The sequence below is a fragment of the Acinonyx jubatus genome, chromosome E2, assembly GCF_027475565.1.
Source record: "Acinonyx jubatus isolate Ajub_Pintada_27869175 chromosome E2, VMU_Ajub_asm_v1.0, whole genome shotgun sequence".
Taxonomy (NCBI): domain Eukaryota; kingdom Metazoa; phylum Chordata; class Mammalia; order Carnivora; family Felidae; genus Acinonyx; species Acinonyx jubatus.
This window is the reverse complement of record NC_069396.1, coordinates 30677343-30697067: the sequence shown is the minus strand read 5'-3', so window position 1 is coordinate 30697067 and position 19725 is coordinate 30677343. Positions and strand designations below refer to the sequence as shown.

The 19725-nt window shown below is 34.5% G+C and overlaps 1 protein-coding gene across 8 annotated transcripts in view; it reads left to right on the top strand.

Annotated features, from left to right (window-relative positions):
• The window catches only part of CHD9 (chromodomain helicase DNA binding protein 9), a 232426-nt gene that overhangs the window by 67868 nt on the left and 144833 nt on the right, over nt 1–19725 (top strand). For 3 of the 8 annotated variants that reach the window (XM_053210490.1, XM_053210489.1, XM_053210484.1), the window contains exons 1-2: nt 1491–7442; nt 9194–10816. In XM_053210490.1, coding sequence (XP_053066465.1) covers nt 9359–10816 — 1458 coding nt within the window. In that variant the 5' untranslated portion in view covers nt 1491–7442; nt 9194–9358. Of the gene's footprint in view, nt 1–1490; nt 7443–9193; nt 10817–14833; nt 17272–19725 lie in introns of those variants that run through there. The other 5 variants (XM_027044406.2, XM_053210485.1, XM_053210487.1 and 2 more) reach the window with 4 other exon arrangements.

Here is a 19725-nt window from a genome sequence, read left to right as displayed (position 1 = left end):
CTCTGTTAATTGGGCATGCCCACATCTTCTTTGGATAAATGTTTATTGAAGTCCTTTGTCCATTTTAAAATTGGGTTGAGTATGGTAGTGAGTTTTTGGGAGTTCTTTATAAATTCTAGATATTGGGGCGCCTGGGTGGCTCAGTCGGTTAAGCGGCTGACTTCGGCTCAGGTCATGATCTTGCGGTCCGTGAGTTTGCGCCCCGCGTCGGGCTCTGTGCTGACAGCTCAGAGCCTGGAGCCTATTTCAGATTCTGTGTCTCCCTCTCTCTGACCTTCCCCCGTTCATGCTCTCTCTCTGTCTCAAAAATAAAAATAAACGTTAAAAAAAATTTTTTTAGAAATAATAAATTGTAGATATTAAACTTTTATCAGATACATGATTTGCAAATATTTTCTCCCATTCTGTGGGTTGTCTTTTTACTCTGTTGATAGTATTCTTTGGTGCACAAGTTTTTAGTTTTTATGAAGTTCAATTTATCTTTTTTTCTTCTTTTATTACCTGTGCTTTTGATACTATATTTAAGAAACCATTGCTAATACAGAGTCATGAAGATTTGCCCCTATGGTTTCTTCTAATAGTGTTACAGTTTTAGCTCTTAAATTTAGATCTTTGATATATTTCAGTTGATTTTTTTTATGGTGTAAGGTAAGAGTTCAGCTTTATTCCTTTGCATGTGGCTCTCCAGTTTTCCCAACATCAGTTGTAGAAGAGACTATTTTTTCCCCATTGAATGTTCTTGGCACTCTTGTCAAAAATCAGTTGACCATGTGAAGGTTTACTTTTGGACTTTCCCTACTATTCCATCAGTCTGTATTGTCTATCCTTATGCCAATACCACATGTTTTGATTATTGTAGTTTTGTGGTAAGTTTTGAAAGTGGGAAGTGTGGGTCTTCCAACTTTGTTCTTTTTCAATATTGTTTTGGCTCTTCTGGGTCCCTTGAAATTCCATATGAATTTTAGGATGAGTTTTTTTGTATATGCAAAAAATCATTGGAATTTTGATAGAAATTGCATTGAATGTGTAGATTGCTTTGGGTATTAATGTCATCTCAACAATATTAAGTCTTCCAGTCCATGTACACAGGATGTTTTTCCATTTATTTAGATCTACCTTAATTCCTTTCAGCAGTGTTTTGTCTTCAAAACAATGTATAGTCTTCAGTGTACACATCTTACATGTCTTTCATTAAATTTATTCCTAAGTATCTTATTTTCTAATGCTATTGTAAATGGAATTGTTTTCTTTCTTCCTTTCTTTCCCTTTCTATTTTATTTTTAAGTAATCTCTATGTTTAAGTAATTCTTTCTCTTTCTTACTTCCTTCCTTCCTTCCTTCCTTCCTTCCTTCCTTCCTTCCTTCCTTTCCTTTCCTTTCCTTTCCTTTCTTTCCTTTCTTTCCTTTCTTTCCTTTCTTTCCTTTCTTTCCTTTCTTTCCTTTCTTTCCTTTCTTTCTTTCCTTTCTTCACACCCAGTGTGGGACTTAGGCTTACAACCCTTAGGTCAAGAGTCACACACTCTACCAACTGATCCAGACAGGTCCCCCAATGGAATTGTTTTCTTTATTTCCTTTACATAGTGTTGATTACTGTCTCACAGAAATACAACTGGTTTTTCTGCATAGATTTGTATCCTACAATTTTGCTGAATTTGTTTATTAGCTCTAACAGTTTGTGTGTATGTTTTCTACACACATACAAGATCATGTAATCTGTGAACAGATAATTGTACCTTTTCCTTTCTAATTCAGATGGCTTTTCTTTTACTTTCTTGCCTGTTTTCTCTGGCTAGATCCTTCAGTCTACGTTGAATACAAGTAGTGAAAGTGGGCATCCTTGTCTTGTTCCTGATTTGGGGACAAAAGCTTTCATTCTGTTACTGTTGAGTTTGATGTTAGGTGTTAAGTTGTTTATATAGGGCCTTTATCATATTGAGGAAATTCCTTTCTATTCCTATTTTATTAAGTGTTTTTATCATGAAAGGGTGCTGGAAGGGTAGTAGATTTTGTCATATGCTTTTTTTGCATCAATTGATATGATGATGTTCTTTTACCTTCTTTCTATTCATGCAGTGTATTATATCGATTGACTTTTGTATGTTAATTACCTTTACATGTGTAGGATAATTCTCACTTTTTCATATAATACACCGTATATGTACATATATGTATAAAATGCTGTGGGATTTGGTCTGCTAATATTTTGTTGACAATTTCTCCATCTATGTTTATAAGAGATATTAGTCTTTAGTGTCTTGTTTTTTGGTTTTGAGTTTTTTGCCTTGTGATGTCTTTGGCTTCATTATCAGGCATAATGTTGGTCTCACAAAATGAGTTAGAAAGTACTTCTACCTTTTTATTTTTGTGGAACAAGTTGAGAAGAATTGGTGGTGTCAATTCTTTAAGTATTTGGTAGAGTTCACTAGTAAAGCCATCTGGTCCTGGACTTTTGTCCAGGGAAGTTTGGGAAGTTTTTGATTACAGATTCAATCTTACTTGTTATAGGTCTATTTAGATTTTCAGTTTCTTTTTGAGTCAATTTTTGTAGTTTACATGACATGTAATTTGTTCATTTCATCTAAGTTTATCCAATTTATTGGTGTGTAGTGTTCATATTATTCTTATTTAAAAAGGACTTATTCTTATATAAAAAGGACTTATACAGTACTTCTATAGTCTTATAAGATATGTAATATCCTCTCTTGTTTCTGTTTTTAGTAATTGGGATCTTGTCAATTTTGTTGATCTTTTCAGAGAACTAATGTTAAATTTAATTGATTTTCCTCTTTTATTTTTCTCTTCTTTATTTCATTTATCTCCGCTCTGTTATTTCTTTCTGCTTCCTTTGCATTTAGTTTGCTTATTGCTTTTTAAAAAAAATTTTTTTTAATGTCTATTTTTGAGAGACAGAGTGTGAGCGGGGGAGAGGCAGAGAGAGAGGGAGACATCGAATCCAAAGCAGGCTCCAGCCTCCTAGGTGTTAGCAGAGATCCCGAGGCGGGGCTCAAACCCACGAACCTCGAGATCATGACCTGAGCCAAAGTCAGGTGCTCAACCTGCTGAGCCACCGAGGTGTCCCAAGTTTGCTTATTTTTTTAAGGTGTACAGTTAGGTTATCAATTTGAGATTTTTTTTTAATGCGGTTGTTTACAAGTATAAATTTCCCTTAGACCATTGCTTTTGCTGCATCATAACTTTTGCTTGTGTTTTCATTTTTATTCATCTGAGGGTATTTTCTAGTATCTCTTTATTTTTTATATAGGATTTTTCACATTTCAATAAGCTGGAAAAATTTTTGCTGATAGCTTTGAAAAGAGAAGCTGTAGGGGAGACATAAGTCTTCAAGAATTTGAAGGTTGTCATAATTAGGTTTGTTTTAAACAATCTTAAAGTACATGCCTAGGAAGGCAGGAAGAAAATTGAACTTCTAAAGAAATTTTTAACAGATATTCAAGTAGTTTCCTTAACAGGAACTGTTCTAGAAGTTCATAGACCTTTTTTTTCTTTTTTTTTTTTTAAACAAAGAAATGGTAAATTGAAGTTTGCCAGGTTTTTATTTTGCCAAGTAAAGATATTCTTTAAAATGACAGATAAATATTTCTAGGTACAACTTAAGTGTTTTGGTCACTGTTATTGAGAGAGTTGCTATTTGCTATCCAAAAATAACTTTAAATTTTACCACAGTAAAAAAGTTAATCAAGTGTTAGGCCAGAGAAATTTTGAACAGTGAAATAGCTCCCTATTGCCTCTAGGATAAAGTCCAGATTTCTTAACATGGCTAATTTAAAGCCTTAGATATCTGACCTCTGCTTGCCTCTCAACATCTCTGTTTTGGCTAGTATATGCTCTGGCCACACTACACTATTGAGTAGTTCTCTAAATGCTAAGTCCTCCTTTACCTCTGGGCATTTCTTGTAGTGTTTCCACTGTGTCCTTGCCAGTTTTAGGAATAATGCAAGAGAGTGAAAGGATTGTAAAACACCTGTTTCCTATTTTAATAGGGGTTACCGCTTCCTTTATTTAATACAGTACTTTATAATTCACCTTTGAGGCAGACAGGACTGTAGTTAATAGTTTGTGTTGCTATGTTATTTGTTTTCTGTTTTTGGGGGGTTTTTTTGTTTTGTTTTTTACAGATGAAAACAAATAGTATGTGATCTTCTCAAAATCATACAGCTAGGAAGTGGAAGAGGCAGGACTCTGGTCTATGTTTTGTTTTAGGTATCCTGTTCTTCCTAATTCTTATGCAGTCATCCACTGATTCAGCAAAAATTTATTGTGTGCCTACTAAGCTAGGAAACATACTAAGGATACGAGGATGATAAAGGTGTTCCTTTTTTTTCCCGAGGGTATATAGTCTAGTGGAGAGAAAATAAAAAGAAATATAATACAGATTTATAATGGAGTGTTATTTGTAGTATGCACAGGTTACTAGACAGTTGAATCAGGTGATTCTGAAGCTGAATTTTCTCCAAATATAAATTTGAAATAGCTATGAGTAGCTCATAAACAAAGTAAAAATTAATGTAGCACAAATTTAATGTATAGAAATGCTGAAGAGATGACTAATAGAAAACGAATAATTTGGTAGGGATCAGTGCTCTTCGTATTAAATGGGATGAGACTCTTAATGTGTAGAATTTACTGGGAAGACTAATTCATTTAGTAGAAAAATATTGAGAGATTTATTTGGAGAATACAGAGATGTCTTGGAAAGAAAGCAACTGTTAGATATTGAGGAAGTCAATTTACAATTGAAGTATGTTTATATACATAAATCCTGTTTCAGAACTCATATTCAATGATTTTGTTTTTACTCTTAAGGCCCAGTTCAAGTGTTAGCTCATCTCTATGCCTTTGCCGATCTTCTCCAGAAATAATTAACTGCGATCTAATCTGTGCCACCATAACATAGTGTTGTGTATACATCTCTGCTAAGGCATATATCACTATGTGTTTATGTGTTTTCTTCCCCTCTGGATTATGAACTTTGTGAAGGCAGGGATTCTGTCCTTTTGATGTTTGAATCCGTTTTGTTTGATCATCAGGTCATTGGCATCCAGTAAATATAGAAATGAAGATAGAGAAGTAATTTCATTTTGATTCTAAATACTTGTCTCAACCTTAGAAGAATTCTGTCCCCCAAATGTATTCTTTCAATGTACTTAATCGATAAGGCCCCCTACAGCAGTACTCCCAACTTACGTTTCTGCCTTTATTTTCTACTTTTCTTCCTTTGTTATATATCCTCTGCAATGGTCATACTGTACTTACTTCCTTCATGCTATTTCTTTATTCCTGAATTCTTTGACCTTCCCTTCCAGTCCTTTTCTAATAAGACTTCTTCAAATGCTAACTGTTCCAAGAAGTTTTTCCTGAATAACTTGCCAAAAATGTCATTTTTATAAATTATCTTCTCGATGAACCTGTGGACACAGTTACCATATTTTATTCAATATGTACTGTGTTTTTCTCGTGCCATTCCCCCCTTTTTCCTCCATTTAAATTCTGAACTTCCCAAGGGCGGAAACTTTTGCAGTTTCTACAGAGTTGCTTTGGATATAATAGACAGTCCATAAATATTTGCCTAATTAAACAACAAGTTAAAACAAGCTTGATGTGATATTTTCATAAAGTTAGAAAATGGTACATTTACAGAATAAATTACAACACTAGATCTTAAGAACTTAAATGAGCCTTGTGTCAATTGTAGAATAAACTGTTCAAATCAGAAAACATGGCTTTATTAGATTTTTTGTGCATTTTTTCATAGTTCACCTTCAGTCTCCGTTTTTATAACTAAGGTCGACTACTTACATATATCTTATCACATATGGAATCTGTATCTTCTTAGTATAGTATTGGTGTTTACATTATTAGATGTTCCTCTTATGTACTTACTTTTAGCAAAGCACAAGTAACGTGCTGATAATGTTCTGTTTACATGTCTAAATTCCCTCAGGTATCAGTTACTACTTATCATCGAGTTTGTGTAGGTTGTTGTTTATCCATAAATGTTTATTGGATGAGAAAATGGCAAACTTGTTCTTTTTGTTTTTAATGTTTTATTTTTTTTTAATTTTTTTTTAATGTTTATTTTTGACAGAGAGAGAGAGAGACAGAGCATGAGCGGGGGAGGGGCAGAGAGAGAGGGAGACACAGAATCCGAAGCAGGATCCAGGCTCTGAGCTGTCAGCACAGAGCCTGACGCGGGGCTCGAACTCACAGACCGCAAGATCATGACCTGAGCTGAAGTTGGATGTTCAACTGACTGAGCCACCCAGGCGCCCCTGTTTTATTTATTTTTGAGAGAGAGAGAGAGAGAGACAGAGCATGAGCAGGGGAGGGGTAGAGAGAGAGGGAGAAACAGAATCCAAAGCAGGCTCCAGGCTCTGAGCTGTCACCGTAGAGCCTGATGTGGGGCTCGAACCCATGAACCATGAGATCATGGCCTGAGCCAAAGTCGGATGCTTAACTGACTGAGCCACCCAGGTGCCCCCAGACTTGGTTTCTTAATTAAAATGTCTACTTCTCCCATATTTTTGTTAAGCTTCAGGTTATATAAATGTAGAAAACACTCTGCTTTAGCGTAATTTACCATCATGTACAAAATTGCAAAGACTGTACCAGTTCTTTCCTGTATGGACTGTTTTGTTACTGCTCTGATACATATTTATTTCCAGAGCTGTTTCCTAAAAATTCTTTAACTGTTTTTTTAAGAACAAATGTATAAGCATATAGTAAATCTGTATAAATTAATAATGTTTTATATTTATTTATATTTAAGTTCACTGTTATCACAGTAAATAGAACTATATGAACTAATGTCATATCTGTCAACATTCAGTTGGGCAGTAGATTTTTATAGTTCTGGGTTCTGAACGCTTGAAGTAATACATTCTCATTATTTAAGAAGTTAATCCTAAGATGCATATTTTTTTCCCCCTTTAATATCTCTGAAATTGGGATGTGTCTCAGTATTTCCCAGGTGGCTGTCATGGAGTCGTTGTCTGTGTGTACACAAAGTTAGTCATGGTTCTTTATCTTGCCATCGCCTCAGTTGGGCTACGTATAATAGTACCACATGTGTTTGTTATTTAAAATATCTTTACAAATATACTCTGTTTTTCAGTATTTAACCACAGAGGCATTGATTACGTAGAGAGGCACAGAAACATAGCAGAGCATAAATTTAATATTAGTGAAGCAAATATTTGTTGAAGAAATGACAGCAATTCCACATTTACTTACAGAGCAACAATCAAGTGCTTTATGGACCAAACAGAGTACCTCAAGGCAGAAGAAATTGTCAGATCCTTTGGAATAAGACTAAGTCTAAAAACCTTTAAAAAGGTCATTTCGTTCATTATAAAATAAAAATGTGAAGTGGTATAGTGCCATAGTTTAATTGACGGCATTTTTTTTTCTTCATGTTATATCAGGTAATGATGTATCTCATATTTGATGATGTATTGGATTTGGTAACTTTCATTGTATCTCATTTTATGTTCCTCTTGATAATCATACATCCATATAAAAGCATAAGACACGGATTTCCTGATTAATGACTTAGGTATACATAAAAGTTCCCTAGTCTGGAGTCTGAAGCTGAAAATAAGATATGCTCCAGAGAAGTGATTTAACCTACCTTATATTTTTCTAATGGCTTTGTTCATTGCAGACCACATAGCCCTTCATCTGTTCCATCTCACAATTATAAAATCTAGAAAAATAATTTTTTTCTGTATTTCACTTCTAAAATCATATATTTGTTAAAGCACTTGGATACCATTGTGCTTAACAATGAGTCAATTTCTAATTACAATTAATATAGACTTCGGTAGGTTTTACTTTTCAGAATTTTTCAAAAGTATTTCTACATTAAAATAGTGAACATTTTGTTTAGGAAATTTGTATTTCCTTATATGGACCTTCCAAAATAGAAGTTCTGGAAAAGTTTCTTAGGCGCTAATTTTTTTTTTGTTTCTTTCTTTTTTTGAGAGAGACAGAGATAGCGCAAGTAAGGGAGGGGCAGAGAGAGAGAGAGGTGAGAGAGAGAATCCCAAGCGGCCTCCACACTGCCAGTGGGGCTTGAACCCATGAAGCCATGCGATCATGATCTGAGCTGAGAGCAAGAGTTGGTCACTTAACCAACTGAGCCGCCCAGGTGCCCCTGGCCTTTACTAATTTTTAAATAAACTAATATGTAGAGGAGCAGGAACCTCCATTTGTGGTTCTCTGTGCAAGACAGTAGGGCAGAGCCATAAATTGCCTTTAGAGAAAATGTTTGGAATAATACAGGCCTAGAAGAAAATTAGCTAGCCATTTCATGTTAATGAGTAACCCATTAGATCCTTTCCACACAGAAGTAGCGTGTATGTGTGTGTGTATATATACGTATATTTACATAAATGTAATCATTTTTTCTCTTAAGACTATCATAAGACTAATTTATTGCTTAGCTCAAGCTGCTACTGTTTATTTTTGCCTTAGTTTGATTGTCACCACACATTTATTTGCACAGTTTAGTAAGTAAGCAATATTTGTATTCCAAATGATCTACTGGGACAAGGGGGGAGACTTAGGGACAGAGTAATGAATATGACTATTAACAGGAAGGTGCTTGCTTTTGCTACATGGATATCTAAATCAGTTGGTTCTTACGAAGGCTCATCTTCCATGGGGGTGGGCAAGGGGACCATGGTAGCAATATGTGGGAACATCCCCAACCTATCACCTGTCTGCATGGTCTGTCAACTGACCAGATAGCTAACTCATCTCATTTGGGCCAATCTGAGAAGGTCTGATGTCAGCTATCTTAACATTACTTTCAAGTGTAATACATACATTTTTTATGCATGCCAAAGCTGCTAGGGAGTGATGCTAGGGAGTGATGGCCATTTCATGGTCTAAGTGAAAGTCTGACATACCATTCTCAAGTTTACATTCTATCAAAATATATGAACTTCAAAATGAAAGTAATATGCACTATTACTTTTAAATACATATAGTCATGTCCCATGCACCAGCTTTTTTTTCCTTGTAAGGAATATTAATGAGCTTTTTGCAATGAATTATTCTATAAAAAATACTGTACACTGAGATTGTAGGTTTTTAAAATCATATATAAACTTTGTAGAACTTTAATGAATACTCATCATTAAACTTTGATTGCTTTTTCTTATTTTCCTAGGATTCTGACACTTCATGACATGTCATTATCTAGAGCAATAATGAACATTGACCTGTTTCGGATTAGTTGATGACCTTTGGAAATGATCCAATTGTATCTACTGCAGAGAAGCTGAATATACTTCATTTGGAGTGAACAGCTCAGATCGTCACTGGATTTTTCAAGATGACAGATCCAATGATGGACTTTTTTGATGATGCCAATCTTTTTGGTGAGACCTTAGAAGGTTTGTCAGATGATGCATTTGTACAGCCAGGACCTGTTTCACTAGTCGATGAATTGAACCTGGGTGCAGAATTTGAACCTTTGCACATAGACTCACTCAACCATGTTCAAGGTACTCCAACACATCAGAAGATAACTGATTATGAGCAGTTAAATCAGTTTGATTCAATGAAATTTCACCAGGTCAATCAGCCTTTTGGTAGCCCAGCTGAACACGTGTTATCTCCACACTCTCAGTTTAATTGTTCTCCAATCCATCCCCCAAACCAACCCAATGGTTTGTTTCCAGATGTAGCAGATGGCAGTCCAATGTGGGGCCATCAGACAGCTACCAGCATTTCAAATCAAAATGGGTCTCCTTTCCACCAACAAGGACACTCTCACCCTATGCATCCAAATAAAAGCTTTGTGGTACACCATGACTTTGCCTTATTTCAGGCCAGTGAACAACAAACACAGTGCACTTCACTACGCTCACAACAAAACAGGAACAGTCTTAACCCAGGGCAAAATTCTCTTAGCCAGTCTAAAAATTTTATGGATGTTAATGTTTCTGGTCCACACAGAGTCAGTGTTAGCCACCCATCACAAATTACGAATGCATCTACGTCGCAACAGTCTCTTTCAATGCAGCAATTTTCTCAAACATCAAATCCTTCAGTACACTTCCTCAAGTGTAGCAATCACCAAGAAGGGAATTTTAATGGACCTTCTCCAAATATGACTTCTTGTTCTGTCAGTAATTCACAGCAGTTTTCTTCACATTATTCCTTTTCCAGTAATCACGTCTCACCCAACAGTCTTCTGCAGTCCTCTGCTGTTCTTGCACCTAATCATACAAATCAGGCTTTATCAGATTTTACTGGAAGTAATTCCTTTTCACCTCATAGGGGAATCAAGCAAGACTCCACTCAGCATATGCTAAATCCCAATACATCGTTGAATTCAAGTAATTTCCAAATGTTGCATTCATCACATCCTCAGGGTAATTATAGCAATTCAAAATTATCTCCTGTGCACATGAACTTCCCAGATCCTGTTGACTCAGGAACTCAAATGGGCCATTTCAATGATCACGTAGAAACTAATGGCTTTTCATCTTTAGAAGAGAATTTACTTCATCAAGTAGAGTCTCAAACTGAGCCATTCACGGGACTTGACCCAGAAGACCTCCTGCAGGAGGGTCTCCTTCCCCAGTTTGATGAGGCAACATTTGGACAGGATCATTCAAGTCATGTTTTAGATCATGACCTTGAACGGCAGTTTACTTCACATCTGGTAACTCGGCCTTCAGAGATGGCTCAAACTCAGTTGCACAGTCCAGCTCGCAGTTGGCATTCATCACTTTCGAATCATCAGCATTTACATGACAGAAATCGCCTATATTTACAGCGACAGGTTTGTAGCTCTTTTATTTTGATGATTTGGGGTAGGATGGACTTTTACTCATTGAGTTAATTTTATGTGAGACCTATCCAAGGTTGCTCAAACTCAGTCATTCTATTAGGTGAATATGCATATTTTGACATAGGTTTTGTTGCTTTAACGGTCTTATATTTGGAAATTATTCATTGATGTGCTCAGAGCAATACGTTAACTTCTATATTTAGAAAATAGTCAGGTTTTAAGACCTTTTTGTAGCTTTCAATTATAATTGCCTTTAATGAAACAATTTATTATCAAAAAGGAAAACTTAACCATAATTAGAAGGAAAACAGTAGACTGGGAACGTTTTATCGCAATGTTTATCATGTTAATACTCTTATAAAGAGCTCATATAAATTTATAAGCAAACTTTTAAGACCTCAGTTGATAACTGGATAAAGCATAGGAGCTGAAATTTCATAAAAACGTAAGTTGAGCTAATAAAACTTTCAGAATAATATACAACTTTAATAATTCAGTTTGCAGTGTGGTTTCATTTTTATGTATTAGAAAAAAATGTTAATGCTTAATGCTGGTGAATTTATGGTGAAATTGGAACTTCTAGACCTTTGTCAACTGATACAGGTATTTTGGAAAACAACTAGGTTGTATATTTGAATATAAAAATACTTTATTACAATACCCCAAACTTGGCAAAAGTAATATATCCAAAGATATTTATCTTCTGCTATCTATACAGGACAGTTGGAAGCATCATAGTTTATTATCATAGTGTATTAGGTGGACTATCACAAACATTAAAAAGACTTTGAAGACTAATACCGAATACCATGTTAATGATGTGGGAAAAGTATAATTCAAAATTAAGATCACAGTAAAGTGGTTAATAGTACAGGCTCAGGTACCAAACTACCTGGGTTAGACTCTTAGCTACTGTTACATACTAGCTGTGTGACTTTTAGCTAATTATAGAATTTCTATGTGCCTCATTTGCTTTACCTTTCAAATGTGGAATAATAACAGGATCTACGTAGTAGAGCTTTGGTAAGGATTTAAAAAGTTATAATATGTAAAAGTACTTAGAACTATGCTTAGTATGTGGTAAGCACTTAATAAACATTTTTATAATTATGCTTTTTCTTATAGCAGTATGAAAATATGCATATGAAAAAAATATTGGAATAGATTCTTTCAGTCAGGGTAGTACAATTATACTTTGTTTTCTATAGTTTTTGTCATGCTACCATGTTGCTTTTATAATAAAAAGGTATTTAATGTAATATTTTATCATTTGTCTGAAATCACGTTAAATTAAAGATTTCTAAAATGCTTCAGTTCCTTGGTTACCTGTGAGATTTGGTGGACAATGTAATATATCACAGTGCTTAAAATTAAACATGTAGGGACCATTCATTCCTTTCAGAGCTTTCAAGTGTTTAAAGAAGATAAAATCTTTATTTTTTTCCCTTAGCTTTATTTTATTTGTTTCAAGTGGTATTTTCAGTACATTTTTTTGAAATGTTTAGATAGATTTTAACATATTTAAAAGGCACTCATAAACCCTCCCTTCTCTTTTGTAGCCTGAGTAGAATATTATGATTTTGCTCCCTCTACTGGAAGAGGACCAAGCATCCTCTTTAGAAGGACCCTGGGAAAAACTTCTACTGCTTGAACCTAGGGTCATCTGTCCACTTAATATGCAGATTTCTGACTAGTTGGACTAGTCATGTTGTCTAGTGTGTACTTGTCGTTATGAAGCCCAAAATTTATTTACTGTTTACTTTTATTTTTCTAGGGGCCTTGTCATCAATTTTTTTTTAATTCATGTATTTCTAAACATTTCTGTTGGCTTTAAAAGAAGTTATAGATCTGGAATGAATAAAGGGTAATTATAAGTAACTAAAGTAGTCCCTTTTGCTAGCATGTAGATAGTATTGTCTCAGAGAAATTTTTTTCAGACCCATCCTTTCATAAACCATCTTCCTCTACTGATACATTCATAAGGCTTTGTTTAAATCCATTCACCTTTTTGTTCCAGAGTTTTTGTTTTGCTAACATCTCATTCTTTATGTTAGGTGTTCAAAAACAGGTAAAAGGCAGTTGGTTTGGAATATTTTGTTGACTTATCAAAAAGCTGTTCTCAAGTTTCCTATTATTTCTTAGTGCTAAAAATATTTGGGAGTTGTTGGTTGTGGGGGTGAAGATGAGGGATGGATTTGGTAGAGAAGGTGGAGGATGATTATGACTGAGTTTTATGAATTGTAGATAGGTTTTATATGTACCGAATCATAGGTCACATATCCTAAATATGTGAAATTTGATTTAATGTGTGTAATTTTAATAAATTTTGGTGGAGATTACAAGTTTTTTTGGCTATGTAATCTTCCGAATGTTCTGGATGGTTACGGTTACTACATAGAAAAATTGCTGTATTAATGAGTAGTTCTTCTTACGTTATTATGGTCTTTCCCCAGATTCTTTGGAAATAAATTTTTTTCTTTTAGATTTTTTTTAACTGTCTCTCTTAATTGCAGTAATTTCATTTCAGACTAAATTAGCATAGTTGAATGTATATAGACATTAGAGGTTAAAAAATAATCTCTTATTTGGTATAACTTTTGGCTTGTCCAAATCAAAAAAAATGAGATTCATTTTATTATAGCCAAAACAAGATATTCTTTAACCTAATGTGTGAAAATTCATAATGGCACTCTATTCAGAATTCTAGAAAGCTTCAGTGAGAGTGTTGGATATGTAAAGAATACTTCTAAGCCTTGCTTTTGCTTATCTCCCAACTGAGGTCAGACGGTTGTGGATATGATTTCAGATATCTTGAAGTAAGTACTCTGAAGTCTGTGTCAGTCATTAAAAACAGTGAATATTGCTGAGAACATTTCTTATATAATTGACTCTAGAATTTTACCATGAGAAAAGAAAAAGGGTAAGAAGCTATAGCAAGTGTTCCTAAATGTAAGTACTCACTAAACATAAAATACTAGCTTATTTTCCTGTGTAATTTTTAGAGCATAGGAATTTCGAGAAAAAAATACTATAAACTTTTCATTGCTCTCTTATGACAGACACCTTCTGCTATTTTGTAACACGAAATCTTTCATTTTTGTCTTCTTTGTAAAGTAGAAATAACATTATGTGATCTCTCAATGTTTATAAATTCAATTTAATGTAAGTTTGATAGCTGTGTGAAATATGTGGGATAGCTGAAATAACATTCAAAACAAAAAATATAATTTTAGGATGTATATAATTCCTTGTTGGTTTCATACTGTGATGAATTTATTACTTTATTTAGTACCTTGAATTTTTCATTTTCTTCCCGAGGATAGGGAAGCTTACATTACCTATAGGTTTTTAAAGAAAGTAGAGAAACACCTGTTTGAATAGCCTATGTCAGACACATTTTAAAACAATGAATTCTTTTGTGATAAAAAATTTAATATGTGGTTTTTAAAAAAATTGGACCATATAGAAAACAAACAAGTTAAAAATAAGTTACTTGTGGGGCGCCTGGGTGGCTCAGGCAGTTAACCGACTGACTTTGGCTCAAGTCGTGTTCTCACAGTTTGTGAGTTCAAGCCCCCATCGGGTTCTGTGCTGACAGCTCAGAGCCTGGAGCCTGCTTCAGATTCTGTGTCTCCCCCTCTCTCTCTGCCCCTCCCCTGCTCACACCACACACACACACACACACACACACACACACACACACACACACACACTTTCTCTCTTTCTCCCCCCAAAATAAATAAACATTAAAAAAAATTTTTTTAATGTTACTTGTAATACCACTACCAAAGATGCCATTGTTGACATTTTGCTGTATGAGTTTCCAGTGAGATCTGTTGTTTGTCTCATTCCTGTCCTTCACCTACATATTTTTGCATTTTTAAGAAATAAAGTTGAGGTCATTATAGTTCATGCTTTTTGGCAAGTGGCTCTTTTCACCTTCCAATTACTATGTTGCAGACATTTTTCAAGTCATTAACTGTTTTTCTGAAAATGATTTTGAATGGCTGAATAGTTTAACCATTACAAGATTGCTAAAAGTACCACATAAAAAATAAGGTTATTATTGAGCACTGGAAAAATCTGAATCATGTTTAATTAAAATATATTTATATTTTTCTTGCATATATTACCATTACAATTCAGTTTAAAATAGATGTGTAGCAATAGCAAATATTATAATGACTAACATGTAGAGTACCTACTTTGTGTTAAGCAGTATTCTGAATACTTTAGCATACATTAATACATGGATCCCTCACAACACTCCTTTTATTTGGATACAGTTATTTCCTTGAGTTTCTGTGGGAGCAAACTGAAGTACAGAGAAATTAAATAGTATATACCCCAAGTGACACACACAGCTAGTGTGGAGATAGCCAGTGGCCAGACTGGATTCAAACCAAGTTTAAGTCCATTATATTGTTGTCTTACCCACTTTTACTTTCCTTCAAAGTATGTTAGTACATTGTAATATGTAACAATGATATACTAAATGATTTTTCCCTACTCATCCCCTCCCCCTTTCAAAAATCTACCCTACTGATGAGGCAGAAACTTGCTTTAGAATCTTTAAGTGGAAAAGAGCATGAATCTCATGTATTCTGGCCATGTTGGCAAATAGTTTATCCATTACCAAAGGGAAAAACACTCCCAGAACAAAGAGAAGTAAACCAAAATAGCTATTGCTTCCAAGAGTGTTGAGACATTTTTAATAAAACTGTATAATAAGAAGGTAACAATAAATGCTCTAAAGATAAATGTGATCATTATCTTCAAGTGTTTAAAGAACGTTAGAGGTCAGAATTAGGCCTGCTAAGTGAAAGTCACAGAAAAGTGGATTATCATTTGATACTAAGGAAGAAGTTTGAAGTTCCTTTCAATGAAAGCAGGTAAATAGAATGGCTCAGATGTGTCACAGAAAGAATTCCTATCATGGGTGTAAGATGGACTAAATTGGTAGGTTCTTTTCAACTCTTAAGACTCTGCAGTTGTAATTTTGGGTTTCATTGCAGGACATATCATTCATATTGCCTGTTTAGCTCGTGAGTGGTGATTACAAATAATGAAGAAAGAGAAAGAAATATGACAGGTTCTCTGCTATCCAACAATGTCAGGGAACTTATTAAACATGAGTAAATTTCCAGATAGTTAAAATGTATTCTATTAAGCCTGAAAATCTTTAATTATATGGCACCCTCTCCCACCCCCAGAGGGCGATGATGATGGTGGTAGAATGCTTGGTTAGGAAAAGATGAAGAGAAAGAGAGTTTTATATGGAGGTCTTGTATGTTCAAATATGTTATGGTTATTTTTACACTTAAGTAAGGATCCCCACTTAAGTAAAAATCTGTTGGAACACATTTCTTAAGCAGAAACATAGCTAATTTTGTGTAGAAGGAAAGTTGTTTTTAAAAAAGAAGAGGGGTGCCTGGGTGGCTCAGTCGGTTGAGCGTCCAACCGACTCAGGTCATGATCTTGGGGTCTGTGAGTTCGAGTTCTGCATCGGGCTCTGTGCTGACAGCTCAGAGCCTGGAGCCTGCTTCAGATTCTGTGTCTCCTTCTCTCTCTGCCCCTCCCCCGCTCATGCTCTGTCTCTCTCTCTCTCTCTCTCTCTCTCTCTGTCAAAAATAAACATTAAAAAAAACTAATAAACTATGTTTAAAAAGAATGGGAAAAAACCTGTGTAAAACTAAAGGGATTTGCTATATGTTGTTATACTCAGTTGAACTCAGAGGATCCCAAGCTCTTTGCTAGGTTTTTTTTTCTCCTAGTGGTAACTTTTCCTAAGTCAAAAAACCAATATATATATATATGTATATATATATATGTACAATTAAAAAAAACTTGTCACTCCACTTATACTCTGGACGAAAGGAAGAGAAAAAACTAAGAAGTTTTTAGATCGTCTCCTTGAAGTGATTAAAAATCTTATACCATCCTTCTGTTGATCAGTATGCTTAAATCTTTATGCATTTGGTGTGGTATATTGCCTATAAGAAGTTTCAGAATTCCTATTGTCTAAGCCAGAACACAATATAGAAATTATGTATAGGAATTTCCCTTTTAGTTCCTTTTTTTTTTTTCCCAGTTAAAGTGGACTAGTTTTTGGCTTTGACATTTCTGTCATGTCTTCAGGATTAAAATATTCTATTTGAATGGAGAAATTCATGGAATATTAGCTAGTTCTAAAATATGATCTTAATAACTGAACTCTGTACTGTATTGTAGAAGAGTTGAGCTCTGCACAGCCTGCCAAGAATCAGAGTAACAGAAACTCCAGTCGTTAGCAGTAGCTTTAAGGCTGTTGACCTCTAACATGCATACTTAAGGGTGAAAGGTGAACAGGAAGTGAATTCCAGGGGTGGGGAAGAGGCAGCAGTTGGTGAGAAATTTGTGGATTAGTGCAGTATGTGAAGAGCATGAGATCCAAGCCAAACTTCAAAGTAGGTCTAACAAAATTTTGTTGTGTTTAATTTTATTGATGAGGTGCACTTCCAGATAGCTTAGGACTACTCCGTCATTTACTTGTTAATGTCTGAAATTGAAAACAACGTGATAGGGCTACTGAGCCATCCAACTTTATATCTATTATGATAACATGAATACACAGTTGTGTTGGAATACATCAGTGTGGGTGATCAGGTTTCTTCATTTGGGTATTTGGGCTGAAATTATTTTAAATTAAGGAAATATTTTAATACAATGTAGTGTGGGTAATATAGGAAAAGGGATAGTAAGCACATAGTTGGGAAGTTTGGACTGCAGTTTCAGTTACATAAAATCTGGTAATTTGCTATGCTCAACTGTGCAAATAATACCTTGCACATTTATGATGCAAGTAATACCTTACAGATTACGAAAGGACAGTCTTTAAAGCAAGATTTTTTCCTACGTGAATATATGTTTGTGTACCTGAAAGCAGTACAAGTTTACATTGACCATTTCATGGAATTTCATAGGATTTTTGATCTGGACAAGATTTTCCTCCATTCTCAAATACGAAAAAAAAAACCAAAAAACAAAACAGTGGTAGAGAAGTCATAATTTGCTTGCTAACTAGTTATCAGATTCCTTTTGTAGTTTAAACTCAGAAATGAAAGTGATACCATACGATAGTGAGACACTTAGATTTACTGTGTTGTGTTATAAAATGCAAATATGGTTGTCTCCAAATTGAGAGATAAGTTAACTTTTGGAGGGTTTTGTTTGTTACGTGTATATAGCTTTTAATGTGTCATAAGGTTTTAACTATATCTTTAGTCTTTAAAGAAAACACCCTTATTATTTGTCAAATGTAGGTATAAGTTGTATATACTGAATTTTATATAACATCTGTGTTTTGGAAATGTTGCATTTTTAATGCTTTTATTCAAAATTTACTAGTTGTCCACCAGGTATATGAGATTATGCTGGGCAGTGAGGTTGCAAAAATGAAGGATCTGGTCCTTTGCCTTCGAAGAACTCAAATTGAAAAATCATACTTTCCCTTTGATCCCATTATAATTTCAGAGCTGTTATCTTTTCATTTCTGATTCAGTTTCGATTACAGTGGTTTCCAGTACTTTTCCTTAGCTGTCCAGCTGAGTGATTAGGAATGAGTGATTTACAAACAAAAAATTAATTTTTTTGACCTATCCTGTTTAAAGGAGGTATTGTAGTTTCTAGGTTGTCTCTTTGTTTCATGACTTTTTAGCGATCTCCCATTATGTGATTCTTCATATACATCTATTAATATATGAACATATATTATACAATTGTCTAAGGTCCAGTTGCTTTTGTGAATGGCAGAGCCAAGAAAGCAGGCCCTTTTCTTTTGAGCTTCTAATCTACTTTATTACAAACTATTGCAAAACTCTTATAAAGCTGTGCTATGTACTCAACTTGAAATACTATTTTTTTGTGTGTCAAAAAAGAAATAATGGGGCGCCTGGGTGGCTCCGTCAGTTAAGCACCCAACTCTTGATTTCGGCTCAGGTCGTGATCTCGCGATTTGTGGGTTTGGGCCCCACGTTGGGCTTCGTGCTGATGGTGCGAATCCTGCTTGGGATTCTGTCCCCCACTCTGTCTCTGCCCCTCGCCTGCTTGCTCTCTATCTCTCTCTCAAAGTAAATAAATGTTAAAAGAAAAAAGAAAAAAAAGTTACTGAGAGATATACTTGTGATATTGCTAGATAAATTTCCCAGGGCTTTATTCCCCTAAATACCTCAAATGAATGTAAGACTTTTAGAAGTAATTTTTAAAAAATTAAAATACTAAACGTTAAGAGTATAATTAGAGATAGAAATAGTAATAACTTTTGCACAGTATTTTGAAAAGTGTTTTTTTTAACATTATTTGAGTCTTTTGGTAATATTGTGGGTTGTATGCAAGTTAGTAATATTTCCCAGAATTTGCAGATCAAGTATTTGAAGTGTCAGGAAGGGAAACGACCTGTCTAAAGTCAAACAACTACTAATGGCTTAGCAGAAACAGCACGTGTTCCTTGAGCACCTGCTATTTATCTGTCAGGTGCTGTGCTAAGTACTAAAAGTACAAAAATGAAGATACTTCTAAGGCTAGGCCTGTGTTTTTGTTATTTTACAAGAACAAAAATGGGTCCAATTCAGCGTAAGTGATATTAGAAATGTCAATATTATGAATGTGTTCAAACTGTAGATTTTGAAGGTATCACTTATTTTTTTCTAACTTTATTTTGAAAAATATTTTAAACTTACACAAAAGATGAAAGAATTATATAATGAACATCCATATTCCCATTGATGTAGACTCACGATCTGTTAATTTTTTGCCACATTTGCTTTCTTGTTTTATTTTTATTTTTATTTTTATTTATTTATTTATTTATTTATTTATTTATTTTTTTCAACGTTTATTTATTTTTGGGACAGAGAGAGACA